Here is a 19,050-nt window from a genome sequence, read left to right as displayed (position 1 = left end):
TTTCTACAAAGACCAGGAGTAGCTCTGCCTTTCCCTTGTGATTCACAGATCAGACGTGTGCAGATATATCTGTTTCAGATTTACCTGTTCAGATGGCCACTGTGTTTTTATTCTGTAAATTAGATGTTTGTGTTGCAGTGTTTTGGGAAAAGTCTGGTTCCCTGGGCCTGTGATGAATTACGCTTTCCTGTCTCAGTTATCCCTCAACCTCCTCACCCCTTTGGATTGATTGGATTGGATTTAAAATAGGATCGTTTTCATTTGATTACATAAATATGTTATGGATATTTTGAAAGTCTTCTTTTACTTTTGGTTTTTAATATATTGAAGCTGTTAGCCTTACCATTTTCTGTTTACTGTGATTTTTTCCCCCCCTGTATTTGAAACCTAGTTGTGCTTACCTCTTACTGTTTAATGAGCAAGATAATCTGGGAGGAAAAAGTTCCTGAGATGTGGCTGAGTTTTAATTAAGTTGCATGTAAGTTTATTGGACAAATGCTGCAGTAAGAAGATGCTTTTATATGTTCTGTGTATTCCTAGCTCTCTCAGAGTACGTTAGATAACTTAGGACCAGCTCTTCAAAATAAAAACAATCAAGGACAAAGACTGAATTACTTCAGTGTCAGCAAAAGGTTCGTTATCCACAACTGCACAGTTCTGTTTTCTTAGAGACTACTATTATGCATACATTTACGTTTTTAAAGGCTTTAAACTTGACAAAGCCTCAAATTTTTATTAAAATGGCAGCTTAGCACTAGTTATTGCAAAAGGAGATAGGATTTAAAGTTTGCTTTTTATTTTACTGGTTTTTGTTTACAAACCTGTCTTTCAGGACCTACCTGTCCAATTTCAGAGTTTTCCCATTGCCGCTGCTTGTTTTTGTGATTTTTTTTTTATACCACCTTTCCCAACTTCTTCATCTATAAACTGTGCTTTAGAAATTTCCTTGGTTTTACTTTTCTCTTTCTGCCTATCTGATATGTGCTAATAATAACTCTTTAGATTCTGAGAAAAATCGTCTTTTTTTATTATTCCAAAATTCCATCTCCTTATCACAGGCTTACCTTTACACCCCTACAACAACCTTAATAAACTCAAACCACTTACTTTTATGAACCTGGTCAACATTTAAGAACATTTAATGCATATAAAATTGTTAAACTACAATGATAAAATACTAAAACAAGCAGGCCTTTGACTTTTATGTGATCATCACATCCTACTTCCAAGCCTTCAAATTCAAATCATTTTCTGACTGTAATCTCCTACTTTTCCACTTTACTCCCAGCCGCTCATTCTCACTGATTGTCATCTTATTTCAGCCTTCCCTGCTCATCCCCCAAGTCACCTCTCCTTTCTGGCTAAACAGGCTTCTCTATTCAGTCTAGGCTCTGGTGTCAGTTATTCCAAAGCATTCTAATAACAGTCTAGAATCCTGTAGCCTGTAGCTTTCGAAAGCATATAACTCTCTATTCAGTGCCATTTCATTGTTTAAGAACCTAATGCTGCACATTGCTCTGTCCGTCTCCCACCCTTCTTTTAGAAGCGACCTTATTCTCTGGGCTCCGGGACATGTGAACGTGCTGTGGCACTCATCACATGTACTTCTGCATCATCTCTGGATTCTTCACTGCTCTGTGACTCTTCCTTGGTTACAAAGGTGCTTAATGATTGTATGCTGAGCGATTCAGGGGTCAAACAGGGACGAGTGAATACATTTTGGTTGGTTTTGTTGTTTTCTTGGTAATTAGGATCTGTTATATCCAGATAAGGAGAGCAACTGGAGAAAAGTCTGTTATAGAAAGTCTGACAATCTGATGACTTTTATCCTGGGTTTTATGCATTTATAGCATTGTTGGAGTAGTGAAGGTGTTAATTTTACTGGTACAGTGTAATAATTATTACATTTTAGCAAAAGTACATTATAATCGTTACATCCTAGTCTCTTCAGAGGGTATTCTAATGTAATTGACTACTCACTGAACACATCTTTATTTTCACTACTTTTCTGGCTTTTTGGTAACTTGAGAAAACTCTCTGTAACACTCACCCTTGGTGCCTTTCACCTGATACTCTGGAAAATAAAAGACAAATTATGCATAGAGACTTATGCATATATTACTGCAATCCATTACCACTGTATTGATGGATGAACAGACTGATGCATAGTTTGACTTGCCTGTTTTTTACTCATGGCTAATTAGTGGCTAAACTAAGAATTAAAATCATATCTTGTTTTTTTTTTAGTCTTCTTTGATTATTCCTCTTTATATTTGTCAAAATAGTGATTAATGACATAATTGGATTTTTGTGGCCCATTAAAATATGTTGGTCTGCTGTATTAAAAAAAATGGAACTTGTGATACATCTCAATTTATTCTTTTTTGAAAGGCTAGAGGCAGGAAAACTTATATCCCCTGAATCCCTCTTTTTTTTAAAAACTGTACATAAGTGACAATGAATGTTTCTCAAAATAACATTATTTAAAATGGACAGAAAACAGTATTTTCTGCTGGTCTTACATGTGTTTATATATCTATATTTGTATTTATCTCTCTATCCCTTGAACCAAGTAGAAATGATGTTGCTGTTAAAAATTACTATTTCCATGTTTCCCCAATATAAGAAATGCTCATTCATAAAATAGATTTTTTTAAAAAAAATCATGAAGATAAGACTGCATTTTGACAGTTCCTTGATGTAGCAGCTGCATTCATGCGGGAGCAGTGTGATGTAGAGCTGACACTGAGCTCTGCATGTGGTAGGAAGTGCCTCACCCCCTGGGTACCTGTGAGGAGTCTCATTTAGTAACGTCCCTTGGCACCTCTGAGTAAAAGCCAAAGGTCCGCTTTCGTGAGCTAATGTGAATTGTTCTTAAGGATTTTTATTCTTTTATGGCAGCATTACTTGTTCCTCTTCCCCCCCTCCCCCGCCCCCTACCTTGATTGCCTTCCTTTCTTCATCTGTGGGCACTACTTTATTTAGGATCTCACCCTCTCTTGTCTGGAGTATTGCGGTATTCTGCCAACTGATTTTCTCTTGCCCAGTCTCTCCATTTCCAGTCGTTCCTCCATTCTGCTTGCTTTCTCAAATGTAAACTTGATTATGTGACTTCTTGCCTGAAAAATCTTTTCATGGTTCTTTAGTATTGGATACAATGTTTCCCATGACCTGTCTTTCTATGTTATATCCAAAAATTTCCCCCACCTAAGCCTCATCTATCCATAACTAGTTCAAAGATGTATGAAATAGTTGTGACGTACCAACTCTTCTGACCAAAACGTAAGTTATCCCTTCTGGTCATAAGTAGAGGAGAAGTCTGTTTTCTAATTCTGAAGCTTAACATCTTCATTTCTGTCATTTTCCCTCCCATGGGCTCCATGCTTGTCCTCACTGGGTTGGCTGATGGCCATTTTCCTGTCTATTAATAATAATTTTAGAAATATGATGTCTATATAGTTTCCTTATATCCTCTCGGTAGTTATTTATATCCATTAAAGTCTTTGCACTAATCATTGCTACCATTCTGTTTCTTTTTTACTTTTCCCCCTTGGAATTTAGCCCTTTTGCATATTCTATCCAAGTATGGAGGACTAGGCATTTACACTACCATTCAGGCAAATGTTTGAGTTCTTTTTATATATCTCCTCTTTGTACTTAGTATACTACATTAATCTGGGCTGAGAGAAGCTTCCTTGTGCTAACCGATAATAACTATAGTCATGTCCATACATCGTTTTACCGTTTTTAGAGGACTTTTGTATTCCTTAATCAGTTGATCTGAACAGTCCTGTTAGAGGCTGAAGGTCATATGGGTCATTGGAGCGGCCCTGTACCTCCCAACTGGGTGGGGCTCCTCTGTAGGATTGTGCTTCCTCTCCCTTCCAGCCTGTTTTCTCTGTACTCATTGGTCAAGGCTGTCATTGCTCTGTGTACTGGAATATGATTTACTGATTTTAATTAGTACTTTGAATATATTATTTCACTTAATTTGCCGGCATTCCTGGCAGTGGGCATGCCTGGCATTTTTAATGCCATTTTACAGATGAGGATAGTGCAAATTGGGACGGTCAAGAGACTCAGCCTGATTTGCCAGCTCGGGACTTAGAAAACCGGGGCAGGTCTTCGGACACTGAGCCCACTGCTGTTTCCAGTGGCCATGCTGCCTCTTTGCTCCACTGTAAGATATATTGGAAACTGAAACCCATTTTTATTTTTGGGATTTCATTGACACAATTATCTGGCTTTGCTCTATACTAAAGGGGGTCCTAATATATGGTGATAGGAGATTTGACATTGGGTGGTGGGCACACAGTGCAATATGCAGATCTTGTAACATAGAAACCCACACCTGAAACCTATATGTTCATGTTGACCAATGTCACCCCAATAAATTAAATGGCAACTTTTGGTTTAACTAAGCATGAATTTTGTATGCCATGGAACCACTGTGATTAAAGGAATGGTTATAATTTAATGATACATTATCAGAAACTTGTTACTAAAGAGATAAATATACCAGAGGCAAGAAGGTGCGTTTCAGGTAAGGGATTATTCTATATCACTCCTTGGCATTCCACTCATCTTGCTCTCTGTAATTTTCAGGCCATTCTTAGCACATGGAAGGAGGACGATAGGGAGGGGAAATCTACACTCCTAATAGTCTCCTAGCCAGTGGCTACAGCATCCCCAGTAGTACTGTAGTTTTGCTTCATCATTCATTCCCATTGTTTAGTCAATACAATTGATTGATTGTAGGAACAACAGCCTTTCTACAGAGCCTCTTGAGTGTGTATATTTATACTGTTCCGCAGCAAGAATCTTTACTGACCTGGTAGAATGTGGAGGTCACAATGATGCTTTATTCCAGGTTTCCCCTTAGCTGTGGAGTCTGCATAGATCATGGTTTGATTGCGGTTTTCTGTGTAAGCCAGCAGCTGGTTTTCACTGTGTCAGTGTCTGAATGTGTGCTTCAGACTCACTGTTTATGGAGTTAGGCATGGGTGTAATGCTATGTAAGGACATCAAAATTTATAAAAGTATATACATACCAAGTTAAAAATCCTAATTTATGAATAATATTACAGGGAAACTTGTTATGGTATGTGAAGCGGCAAAGAATTGGGAGTCAAAAGGTTTGAGTTCCTTACTGCACTGTGGGCTTCCTTTCTGATCTAACAAGTTTCTAACTCCTCTGAGCTTCCATTTCCTCATTTGTCAAATGTAAAATAAAAATGCTCTGTCAGGGCTGTGAGGATGTTATTTACAGGATATAGATAAGAACTCTGCATATCTAAAATGCCATGTAGATGTTATTTATTTTAGTAAACAGTGATTATTATAGGTCAGGTCTTTTTAAATATATTTTTTTATTTTTCAATTACAGTTGACATAACAATATTATGTTATACACATAGTGATTAGACATTTACATAACTCATGAAGCGATCACCCCGATAAGTCTAGTACCCATCTGACACCATACATAATTACTACAATGTTACTGACTATATTCCCTATGTGGTACTTGATGGAAAGTTATTTCGATTCAGACTGCCTATCAACACTGCAAAGCAGGCATTATTATCTCCATTCGACAGATAAGGAGCCAGGGATACAGAGTGTGTAAGGAACTGGCTGAGGGACTTCCCACTAGTGCATAGTCCTGATTTAAGCTCCAGTTTCTCCTTTGCTGTGCTGACTGCTGTTAATTAAGGATCAGCAGTCGAGGTTTGAACTTTAACAATTTGCATTATGTTTCTAAGAATGGAAGTGGCATGCCAGACTGTCACTATAGTTTTGTACTGTTTTAGGGAAGTTACTACTTAAATGGATTCTACTAAATGCCTTTAAAACGCTTAGCTATGTTTCTGCTAAGATTTATGTATAAGATGTTTTCTCATTCTGACTTAACATCAGCATAAAAAATTCCCTTTGATGTGATCTAAAATGTCTTACAAATCTTATCTTAATAAATTTTCTTTTTCTCTTTAGTCATTCTTACACTGGTCAAGATTACAGTACACTGGGCAGTGCTGGGAAGATTTCTTTGGATCAGATTGACTCGGTAAGCATTTTAAATTTAGATCTTTGTCAATGGAGGAAGCACAGATTTTCTTCAACCAAAGATTATTTTGGGGTCGGAATACTGGGAGAGAATATTATTCCTTTGTCTGCCAATCATTTTAAAGAAATCCTATTTGCTATAAAAAGAATTTTTTAAATCATAAAAATACCAAAATTAATCAGGAAATTGTTTGTATTCTGATGAAAACAGGATTTAATTAATTAGTATAATGGAGAATTCTTTTATAGCTAAGTGGTGTTCGTATATTTATATTTAAATAACATGTACATTTAGAAAAGAAGAAATGGAAAATACTAAATGTATCTGTTTGCTAGGCTTCTATAACAAAATAACACAGACTGGGTGCATCAAACAACAGAAATTTATTTTCTCCTAGTTTTGGAGGCTAGAATTTCAAGATCAAGGTGTTAGCACATTTGATTTCTTGTGGGGCTCTTCTCACTGTGTTCCCACATAGTCTTTCTACTGTGCACCCATCCCTGCTGTCTCTTCCTCTTCTTAGGAATTGGACCAGGGCCCCACCCCCATTATCTCATTTAACTTTACCTTTTTAAAGGCCCCATATCCAAATACAGTCACATTCTGAGGTACTGGGGGTTAAGACTTTACCATGAATTTTGGGAGGATGAAATTTTTTCTATAACACTAAGTCTAGGCTCCCATCCTTGGGTTGCCACTAGATTACTGGCCAGCTCATTACAACTTCACTTTGTGGTTCCATTGTAGAATGAAAGAGTAGCATACTTTACTATAGTCTATAGGATTTCTCTTTAACACATAATTGATTTTCTACTTTATCCAAAAAAATGGAAAATAAACCAGCCATAAATTATGATCAACACTGGCGGTTAATATGTCTAGACATAACAATAGAATTGCCCACCTTATACAGTTGATTTGAAATCTCTAACACTTCCTCCTGCCAAATGATTGTGTTTATGTTATGTGAATGGTTAGAAGTCCATTCTATTTATAATTCTATCATATTCATTCAAGCAAATGTGAAATTGGTTGGATACTGTAGGAAGATACAGAAATATAGTCATTAATTCATTTAGTGAGTATATATATTGAGCCCATCAGTTAGATACCAGCCACTGTGATGTGGATACAGAGGTGAATAAAACAAGAACCTCTCCCTTCATTGACCTTACTTGAGGGAGGTAGACAACATTCTATATAATAAAAGGCTAATATGCAAATTGTCCCCTTGGGCGTTCGACCGCTTGCTATGATGTGCGCTGACCACCATGGGGTAGCATGGAATGAAGGAAGGCCCTGGTCGGCAGCCAGAAGGCCCCGATTGGCCCTAATCACTGGCCAGGCCTAGGGATCCTACCCGTGTACAAATTTCGTGCACTGGGCCTCTAATAGTAAATAATAAGCAATATCATGATAAATTACATTAAGCGCTGTGATGGTCATTTCTGTCTGTGGGTCTGTGACAGATCCTGTGCTGGGTGATAGATATACCCTTATCTGGATCTCTTTCTAACTCGGGTCTTTAGCACAGCCCGTGGTGTTCTCCATGTCTTTTCTAAATGTTTCCTTTTGATTTCTAACTGAAATCTGGCTCCCTCAATGACACCGTTGGTCCTCTAGCCTCTTTCAAGTAGAAGCTGCTTTTTTCTCCCGCACCCTCTGTTAGGTTATGGGATGTGTCTTCCTTGGTCCACATCACCACTTCCAAACTGTTTCTCTGCCTCCATTGTCAGAACTCCAACTCCTTTCAAGCCCTTGTGATCCTATTGTACCACCTTGTTACTTACTGTTCTTGGCCTCCACAACACCCTTGTTGATAATTCACCCCATTCCCTGGCCTTATAATCCCTTGTCTGCTCAATATCCACAATCATTTCTCTGCTTTTCCATTTCCATTTTTGGATTACTGCTAAAATCTCTTAAACATCCTTCCTGCCTCTGTACAGTCTGTTCACTACATAACAGCCAGAGTTCTCTGTTGATCAGGTCATGTCAGTCTTCTGGTCACAACCCTCTGTTGGGTTTCACCACATTTAGACTAAAATCCGAACTCATGATTATGGTCTGTAAAGCCATATGTACTTAACATTTCAATTTTGTCATCTCCATTTTGGCTCACTCACTGTGCTCTGGCCATAGGGACCTCCTTGCTCTTTCTTGAGCAACCAAGATCATTCCTTCTCAGGACCTTTGCTTGCGTGCCCTTCACTGGAACAGTATTCTTGGACCTTTATGGGACTGGAATCCTACTTACGCTGTATGTCTTAGCTGCAGTGCCTTCTCCTCAGAGGGGCTTCTCTGGCCACTCAAGTTGAAATACTCCTCTCCCATTTACATTTGACCCCATTATTTTACTTTATTTCCAGTGCGTTTGGAATCAGACATTATCTTTTTTTTTTTTTTTAATTATGTCTGTTTATTGTCTGTCTCCTCCCATTAGACTATAGCTTCTTTAATGATAGGGTGTTTGATTCATTGCTGGTTGCCCAGGACTGTACACATAGTAGTATTCAATAGATATTTGGTGATTAAATAAGTAATCAAGGAGTTGTGCCACAAGCTGTTGAAGTTGTACTGGGTCTTGCCAAATGGCTTGGTTTTGGCTACATAGCATGGGGAGTGCCAAGACTATCCCAGACAGGGCTGGTGGAGTGAGAAAAGTGAGAAGGTACAAAACATGACTTGTGATCATGGGATAACACAGCTAGCGGGAGCAACGTGTTCGTGATGGTACAGTATCAGACTGGGCCTTCTTACCCCTCCCTGTCACAGTGCTTCCATGGCACTTGATTTATGCCCTTGTTGGAGTCCTCATTATGTAATTTGTTGTATGAGTTTAACATATATAACATGGAATGTAATAGTAACTGCTTCTTTTTTTAACTGAATTACAGGGAAATTTATGTTTTATTCACCTTCTTGTTACCTAAAACATCCAATAAATATTTTTTGTGTGACATATAATTGAAAAGTAGTTCATTATAGACATTGAGGGAATCTTGCATGTTCGAACTAAGGATGTTGAATATTCATTGATGTTTTTGAACTAGAACAATAGTTAAGAAAAGTCATTTTGTGATAGTATGAAGGAACATAGAAATCTTTCCAGTAGTGCTGCCAAGGGAGGATAGAGAGAGACCTGACTGAACCAGGGATGGAAAATTCAGTTGTTACTATGAAAGGATGAAGAAACTGGTGGCCACTAGAGGGAGCAGCAACCTCAAGCTTAGTGAGTCCTGCTCCTGTTTACAGGTAAAGTTGAGTTTGCCAAGGAATACATGACGGGGTGAGAATTTGTCTTGAGAGGAGGCTATTTGAGGAAGTCAGAGAGAATGCAGTTAAGACCATAAATGAAAAAGCTGAATTGAAAGTGGGCAATGATAGTTTATGCTTGACACCAAAGGAAAGACCTATAATTTTCTTCTTTTAACTGTTGATTTCTTTAACACATTTTTTTTTTTTTAGGATTTCTTTTGAGACCCATTTCTCTTATTTTTGTGTGCTACTTTGTATTTGGGTTATTTTAAAAGTTCATCTGTGATTCAGCCACTGTACTTTTGAACATTTATCCCAGGGAAATGAAATCTTATGTTCACACCAAAACCTGTACATTCATTTTATTTGAAATAGCCCCAAACAATATGAAATAGCCCAAGTGTCCTTCAGCAAGTGAATGGTTAAACAAATTGTGGTTCATCCAGACCGTGGAATATTACTCAGCAATAAAAAAGGAATGAGCTACTGATATCTGCAACAATTAAGATGAATTTTGTGGGAATTATGCTGAATAAAAAATACCTAATCCCAAAACATTACATACTATCTGGTTCTGTTTATATAACGCACCTAGCATAGGGCTAGAGAACAGATTCATAGTTTCCCATGGTGAGGGGATGGAGAGGGTGCAGAAGGTAGGTGGGGTGGTTATAAAAGGGAAGCACCAAGGATCCTTGTGGTGATAGAACTGTTTTGCATCTTGACTGTGATGGTGGACGCAGGAACCTGCATGTGATAAAATTACGTAAAGCTACAGAAACTACAGAAATGTGTACATAAGTGCAACTGAGGAAATCTTAAGACTGGTGGGTTATTAAAATGTCAGCATCTTGGATGAGATAATATACTCTAGTTTTGCAAGCTATTACCTCTGGGGGAAACTAGTCATCTGATATCTCTTTGTATTATTTCTTACAACTGCTTGTGAATCTATAGTTTCTCAAAAGAAAACATTTAATTAAAAACGTTTTTAAATAGATGATATAATTTTTATAATATATTTTATTTACCCCCCAAAGCAAAATATTTATAATTTCAACATGTAATCAATATGAAATATTAATAAGAAAGTTCATCTGTAATCTCAGTAAGATAGTAATCCTTATAATTTTTGTTTTTATACCAATCAGACCGAATTTGCTAATTAGGTTGAATTTGCAACAAATATTGTGAGTGACTTGGTAAATCTCTCATATAACCCAAAACTCTTCTTCTCTTGTAGCTTTGTACCAAATCCTTCCCTCTGTGCATGCGTCAGTTACACAGAGCTCTGCGGGACAGTCACCATCTCCGTCACGGGGGCCGGATGCAGTATGGCCTCTTCCTGAAGGGCATTGGTTTAACGCTGGAGCAGGCACTGCAGTTCTGGAAGCAAGAATTCATCAGAGGAAAGATGGATCCAGACAAGGTAATTTTGAAAAATCAGAGCAGTAACTTTTGTTTGAAACTAAAAGGTCTGATTTTCAATATGCCCCTGAACTGTAGTTGCCAATTCTAAAAGATAAAACATGTCTACAGTTTCTTTTAGGTAAAAAGAAACTCATGTACTAATGTAATAGATACTAAACAAAAAGTTGGGAGAGTTAAGTTAATTCCAAGGGGAAGATTGAAACAGCAGGGCCAGGTGTAAACTAATGCTTAAACGAAGAGTCTTCTCCTCTCTGGGTATACTGGCAGCAGTTGTGATAAGATGGAAATTTCCCTCTGAGTTATATTTCTGTAGGAATGTATAGGTACATGTAATATACAAATGGACGTGTGTGTGCGTGCAGCTGAGTCAGCTCTGATTTCTGGCCACCCTGCGAATGAGTGATGTCCACAGTGTCCTGTCCTTAACAGCCAGTCTTTAAGTCCTTGTTTTGTTTTTCATATTTGTTTACATATTCTTGTTAGGAGTGTAACAGACAGATCCAGTGTCTGGGTTGAAATAATTCTGTTGCTATCCCAGCCACCCCTGGTGGTTTATTTCTTCCCAAGGCAGCTTTCACTTCACTTTCTAGAATTACAAGTTCATTCTCCTAGGAATCTTCTTCAAAGGTGCCTGCCACCCTTTGTCTGTTCTGTATAGATTTTCAGCGTATTGTTTCCACCTTCCCTTCACTTTCTCCTGGTCCGATAATGTGCTTCCGTGTCTGCTTGCATTTCTTGACTCTTCTGGTAGCAATTTCTGGTTTTCCATTGTCATTGTTCTCTTCTCTCTCCTTATATTGACATTGTAATAAAAATTCTCTTTATTTCTACATAATCATTGTTTAACAAGTGAGTTCAGGATTCTAACCTTGGCTTTGTCACCTTTTACTTTTGCCTCTGGTCTGCTTCTAACAATTTTTAGTGTTTCTTCTGTCATCCATCTCAATTTGTCTTTCCTTTTTACTTCTGGATTTTTTGTTTTGTTTTGTTTTGTTTGTTTGTTTTTTGCATTCTTCCTCCATAATATTTCTAGGTTCAGTTCCTCTGGTTCTTGGTCAATTAAGTTTAACAGTGCAAATCTGCTTTTATGTGGACTTTAAAACCATCAGGAACATTATACGTTCTATTTTGGCACTACGATTCTTTTGGCACTGTTCTTTAGCCTTACTCTAACGTTGGATACTAACCGTTCACGGTCAGTACCACAAGCCGCTCCTGCTCTTTTTGGCAGAGCGAGCACAGCTTCTCCATCTCCTGCGTCCAGTCACACGGTCGGTTGGATTTCTGTATTGGCCACCGGGTGATGTCCATGTGTGCAGTAGCTTGGTCACTTGTTTGAAGCATGTGTTTACAATCGACGAGTTGCTAGCTTTGCCCAAATCCATGAGCCACTCTCCCGCTTTATTTCTGACCCCTAGTTCAAGTTTTTTGATGACATTTGATTCTGCTTTATTTCCCACTTTTGTGTCTCAGTTTTTATATTTATTAGCATATCTTGTTTTGGTGTGTGATCAGTTTCTTCTTGGATACGTGTATAAAAGTTCTCTGTTTTTTCTTCTCCAGTCTCTGTAGTTGAAATTTGAAAGATTGTTACATTAACAGGTTTTCCTAGAGGTCTGATTACTTACATGCACATGTCATGTCATTCAAGCTGAAAACTATTTAAAATGTTTTCTATTGTATTATGCTAAGTTACATTAAAATGTTTTCTATTGTATTATGCTAAGTTATATTATGGAGCATTTTTAGGTAAACATTAAAAAACTGCATTTTTTTGTTCATCAGTTTATGTTGTTCATTAGATTCCACATATAAGTGAGATCATGTGATACTTACCTTTCTCTGACTGGAGAGGACAATGGGAGAAAAAGGGGATATATGTAAACTTTCAGCAATAAAGATTAAAAAAAAAAAGAACTGCTCTTAAGTCTATTAATAGTACTCAGATTCCCACTCCTATTCCTTATTTAATAGTGCTAGTTAATAACATTTATTTTGGAAATATGTTGGGTTTTTTTTATCCCTTCAGAGCCATGACACTGGTATGAAGTAAAATTTTTTTACTGTTTATTTCTGAGTTTTCTTCTTCCCAGCAAAGATAAATTAAAAAACCAAGAATATTTACCAAGTACATTTTATAACACTTTATTATGTCTTATATTAGTCTCCTAGAGCTAATACAGCATAGATAGGTGCTTTAAACAACCAGAATGTATTTTCTCCAGTTCTGGAGGCTGAAAGTCCAAGGTCAAGGTGTGGGCAGATTTGTTTTCTTCTCAAACCTCTCTCCCCAGCTTCCATCAGCCACCCTCTCGCTGTGTCCTCACCTGGCCTTCTCTCTGCTTTCACTTCCCTGATGTCTTTTCCTCTTACAAGGACACAGTCATAAGGGAATGGAGTTCACCCTTACCACCCTACTTCACCTTCAGGACCTCTTTAAATGCCCTATCTCCAAATGCAGTTACTTGGTGAGTTAGGGCTTCAACATGTGAATTTCAGTCCATAACATGTCCCTAGCTTTATATATCTTTAAAGTTCAAGATTCTTTTATAACATCTGAAAAGCTCTTATAATTTTTACAGATTTGTTTTAAAAACTGCTTCCATTGACAAATTCTTAATTTATTATTTAATAGGGTCCTCTTTAAACACAATTTTGGGCAATGTTTGTAGACTTCTAATATATATATATATATATATATATATATATATATATATATATATAATTTTAAAGATAACATTCTGATTATAGAAAATACAAAAAATACATAAAAAATGACCTGCCATTTGCCCATTCAGAAATAATTATTGTGAAAATTTTAGCCTTTCCTCTGTAATCTAGGTAGCTAGATACCACTATGTCCCCACCTTTTAAAAACTGACATTCTATTATCATTTCCCCATGTTGCTGAGTGATTTTTGAAAATATCATTTGGATTAGCTGCATGACATCCTTTGAAAGTGACATAATTGGCACCCAGAAATCTATGGCTTTTTTGAACAATAATGAACTCACAGAAAGAGAAATGAAAAAAAATCCCATTTACCATTGCACCAAAAAAATTAAGATATCTAGGAATAAACTTAACTAAGGACATAAAAGACCTGTACTTGGAAAACTATATGACATTGAAAAAAGAGATAGAGGAACATATAAACAAATAGAAGAACATACCATGTTCATGGGTTGGTAGAATCAACATCATTAAAATGTTTATACTACCCAAAGCAATCTATAGATTCAATGCAATACCTATTGAAATACCAATGGCATATTTCAAAGATCTAGAACAAAATCTCCAAAAATTCATCTGGAATAAAAAAAGACCCCGAATAGCCACAGCTATCCTGAGAAAGAAGAATGAAGTTGGAGGGATCACAATACCAGACATCAAGCTGTATTACAAAGCCACAGTTCTCAAAACTGCCTGGTACTGGCACAAGAACAGACATATAGACCAATGGAACAGAATAGAGAACCCAGAAATTAACCCAAGCCATTATACTCAATATTTGACAAAGGAGGCAAGAGCATACAATGGAGTCAAAACAGTCTCTTTAATAAATGGTGCTGGGAAATTTGGTCAGATACATGCAAAAAAATGAAACTAGATCACCAACTTACACCATACACAAAAGCAAACTCAAAATGGCTAAAGGACTTGAATGTAAGATGGGAAACCATAAAAATCATACAAGACTCCATAGGCAGCAAAATTGTAGACATATGTCATAGCAATATCTTTACAGACACAGATCCTAGGGCAAGAGAGACTAAGGAGAAAATAAACAAATGGGACTACATCAAAATAAAAAGCTGCACAGCAAAAAAACCATCAACAAAACAAGAAAGCCCACTGCATGGGAGAACATATTTGCCAATTTTATCTCCGATAAGGGTTTAATCTCAAATTTACAGGGAACTCATACAATTTAACAAAAGGAAGATAATCCAATAAAAAATGGACAAAGGACCTAAATAGACACTTTTTGAAAGAGGACATTCAGAAAGCCAAGAGACTTTGAAAACATGCTTAGTCACTAATCATCTGAGAGATGCAAATCAAAACAACAATGAGGTATCACCTCACACCTGTTAGAATGGCTATCATCAACAAATCAACAAATGACAAGTGCTGGCCAGGATGTAGAGAAAAAGGAACCCTTGTGCACTGCTGGTAGGAATGCAGACTGGTGTAGCCACTGTGGAAAACAGTATGGCGTTTCCTCAAAAATTTAAAAATGGAACTGCCATTTGACCCAGTAATACCACTTTGACCCAGTATACCCCAAGGAAACAGAAACACCAATCAGAAAGGATATATGCACCCCTATGTTCATAGCACAATTTACAATAGCTAAGATTTGGAAATAGCCTAAATGCCCATCAGCAGATGAGTGGATTAGAAAACTATGGTACATCTACACAATGGAATACTATGCTGCTATAAAAAAGAAGGAATTCTTACCATTTGGAGCAACATGGATGGAACTGGAGATCATTAAGCTAAGTGAAATAAGCCAGTCAGTGTAAGAAAAATACCACATGATCTCACTCATTATAACCTGATGAACAAAAGAACATTATAACCTGATGAACAAAAACATAGATACAGAGGCAGAGAAGCATCGAACAGACTGTCAATTACAGCGGGAAGGCTGGGGAGGGTTGTGGGGGAGGTAAGAGATCAACCAAAGGACTTGCGTGCATGCATATAAGCGTAACCAATGGATGCAAGACACTGGGCTGGGGTGGGGTGAGGGCATGTGCCGAGGGGTAGGGGAGGCCGGGGGAAGGTCAATGGGGAAAAAAAGGAGACATATGTACTACTATTTGTAATACTTTTAAACAATAAAATTAAAACAAACAAAAACACACAATTTTGGGCAATGTTTGTAGACTTCTAATATATATATATATATATATATATATATATATATATATATATATATATATAATTTTAAAGGTAACATTCTGATTATAGAAAATATGAAAAATACAAAAATATAACCTGCCATTTCCCCATTCAGAAATAATTATTGTGAAAATTTTAGCCTTTCCCTCTGTAATCTAGATTGCTAGATACCACTATGTCCCCACCTTTTAAAAACTGACATTCTATTATCATTTCCCAATGTTACTGAGTGATTTTTGAAAATATCATTTGGATTAGCTGCATGACAGCACATCCTTTGAAAGTGATATAATTGGGTTAATCATTCCCCTATTATTGGACATATGGCTGTGTCTGTCTGACTCTGCCATCAATGGTATTGCATCAGATATCCTGAGCACATAAATCTTTGATTATAGTTCTGATTATGTCCTTTGTATATATTCATCAGGTAATAAAATTACCTGGTGAAAACTGTAGACAGGTTTAAAGTTTTGATGAATGCTAGGAAATGATGGTTCGGGAGGGTTTTTAAATTAGACTCTTATCAAGCTGTGTATCTTGCTTTATCATTGGAATTATGTATTATTATTTTAAAATGTTTTTTTGATATTTTATTAGGAGTTTGATATATTAAGGAGGTAGGTGTATTAGGGTTTTCCAGAGGAACAGAGCCAATAGAATGGGTGTGTATTAAAAGAGATTTATTATAAGGAATGGCTCCTGTGATTATGGAGGCTGACAAGTCCCAACGTCTGCAGTCAGCATTCTGGGGACTCAGGAGTGCGCTAGTGTACTTCCAGTTCAGGTACAGGAGACGTGAGACCCAGGAAGAGCTTGAGCCTGAGTCCGTGGGCAGGGAGAGCCCATGGCCCAGCATAAGGCAGTCGGGCAGGAGGAAGTGCCCTGTTACTCACTGAAGGGTCAGCCTTTTTGTTCTATTGGTATCTTCAAAGGATTGGCTTGGTCCCCTCCACCACCAGGGAGGGCGATCTGTCATACCAGTTTCCCAATTCAGATGTCACTCTCATCCAGAATCACCCTCACAGACACACCAGAATAATGTCTGACCACAGTCTAGGCCCTCCTGGCCCAGTCAAGTTAACACAGAATTAATCATCACAGGAGATAAATTTTTATGAACTGTTGTTCTGAAGTGAAAAAAGAGAGAAGTTGAGTTAGCAGTCTAGCTTGGTTTGTTCTGTACACTGAGAGGGGGAAGAGGAAAGTGAGAGGAGGGAAAACTTGCTCTGAATACAAGCCTTTGACTTGTACACCTGTTCCCTGACCCGTCTTATTTAGGTGTATCTGCGATGGCCTAAGTATAAATGTATTTAGTTATTTAAAAACACACACAATAGTTTATTGATTTTGAGAGAGAGAGAGAGAGAGAGAAAGGAAATGAGAGAGAGAGAGAGAGAGAGAGAGAGAGAGAGAGAGAGAGATGTGAGACTACAACATCTATTGGCTGCCTCTGCATGCCGTCTACCCAGGATCAAGCCTACAACCTAGGCATGTGCCCTTGACCAGGAATCAAACCAGCAACCTCCTGAAGCATGGGACAATGCCCAATCAACTGAGCCATACTGGCCAGGGCAGTATTTAGTTATTTTTAAACCTGTGCATATGAAAATATTTTTTGAATGGGATTTTTATTTTGCATTGTAAAAGTTTTCTTCAAAAATTATTGCAAAAGGAAATCAATAAATAATTTGTACCTTTCTAGATAATATATAGCAATCTATATATTCATTAGCTTATTATTGATTACAGCAAATATATTATTTTGACAAAAAGACTATAAATTATACATATGATTTATGGTGCCTGTCTAGTGTTCTATTGTTAGAGTCTGTATTTGTAAATACATGTTCATGCTTTTCTCAGTTGCATCTCTTACATATTTTGCAATGAAATATTGTACAGTATCTTTTGGTTTATCAAAATATTCTCTTCAGTTTAATAATTGTACCTTTCTGTTAATTCTACATACAATTAAAAATACTCTGAAGAGATGAAGAAAATAGATGGCTTCAGTACTGTTTATAAAGAGTGATTTTGGAGGATGTATATTAGACATTTTTTGTGGAGCTCTAAAGCACTTTGGTGTTAAACCTAGGAATGATTTGGAACAGTTACTGTTGCCGAATAGCTCATTTCCTGACAGTGCAAGAAAAATGTTGTGGTGATAAAGTCAGTTTTAACTGAAATTCTCCTTTACTATTGTTTCCCAAATGGACATATATCTGATTTCTTTCTTTTTGTGCTTATGTCCTCATTGTAACTTGCTTTATGCATCTAAGCAAAAATTGTGGGTGCTTAGCCATTACTTTTGAAGCAACAGAGAAAGGATTAGTACTTCAGCACTTTTTAGCTGTAACTTGTCACTGCCACCTTCCCTGGTTACATTGTCTAGAACGAAATATCCCTTTTCCCTGCCTCCTTTCTAAAAATTAAGTTCCGTTCTCCATGAATCGTTTGCCTTATTAGTGTCTGGCTCTTTCTCCCATCTTCCCTTTGCTTCTGTTTATTGCAGGGATTTATCTGGCTGTTGTTGTTTTTTTAATACTTGGAATACTTTTCTATCTCAGATTATGCTTTCAGTTGGAGGGGAATTAGTTGTCCATATTGCAAAATAATCTAACACTGTATGATTAGCTTTTGTAACTGTCACCCAGAGTATTAATATTAAAGGAGCATGTCCCTAGATACTTCTTATTAAGGTTAAGCAGCTTTTGTATTATAGTCTACACATTCTTATTTTCTCTTACAACCATTTTTGAACAGTTATAATGTGGTTGTGAAAGCAGCTTAAGGATCTGATGCTCACTGCTAGTTATCTTTCATTAGGAATTCGATATACTAACTCAGTCCCTCTATGTATGTAAGGAGTAGCCATCTGTCTGTAAAAGGCTTACTCAGTGTTGTTAGTTTGGGTTATTTTTCTTTTCTTTTCAAATGACTTGTAGACTAGCGTACACACTCCAGTAAGTGGTGGTAATAATAGAGAGAGGTGCCACCTGATAGCTTCCAGTTACTTGCTACCAGATTATGCTCTTAGAATTTTGGGCACCTGTCACTACCTCATATTTATTGTTCATTTATCACCTATATCCTATAATTAGAATAAAAATTATATAAGAGCAGGTGTCTTGTTCATCGCTGCATGTTTAGGCACCTGGAATAGTGCCTGAATCATAGCAGGCACTCATTTAATTATTTATTGTGTGAACTAAAGAATAAGTCCCCATAGATATAAATTCATGGAAAAATCAGAAAATTTGGTCTATTTTTCCCAAACGCCTTTCCATAAATCAGTTCTATATAACTGTTTGTTAATGTGCTGTTATTCCATTTATAGTGAACTTGAAACTGAATTAAATCAAGCATTTTAGTAGGA

The 19,050-nt window shown here is 37.1% G+C and overlaps 1 protein-coding gene across 1 annotated transcript in view; it reads left to right on the top strand.

The window, feature by feature from the left end:
- PRIM2 (DNA primase subunit 2) overlaps positions 1-19,050 on the top strand; it is a 288,462-nt gene that overhangs the window by 178,211 nt on the left and 91,201 nt on the right. The window contains exons 9-10 of the mRNA XM_079780542.1: positions 5,995-6,067; positions 10,569-10,754. Of these exons, the coding sequence (XP_079636668.1) occupies positions 5,995-6,067; positions 10,569-10,754 (259 nt within the window). The remainder of the gene's footprint in view (positions 1-5,994; positions 6,068-10,568; positions 10,755-19,050) is intronic.

The sequence above is a fragment of the Cnephaeus nilssonii genome (genome assembly GCF_951640355.1).
Source record: "Cnephaeus nilssonii genome assembly, chromosome: 9".
Taxonomy (NCBI): domain Eukaryota; kingdom Metazoa; phylum Chordata; class Mammalia; order Chiroptera; family Vespertilionidae; genus Cnephaeus; species Cnephaeus nilssonii.
This window is presented reverse-complemented; position numbering and strand designations above follow the sequence as displayed.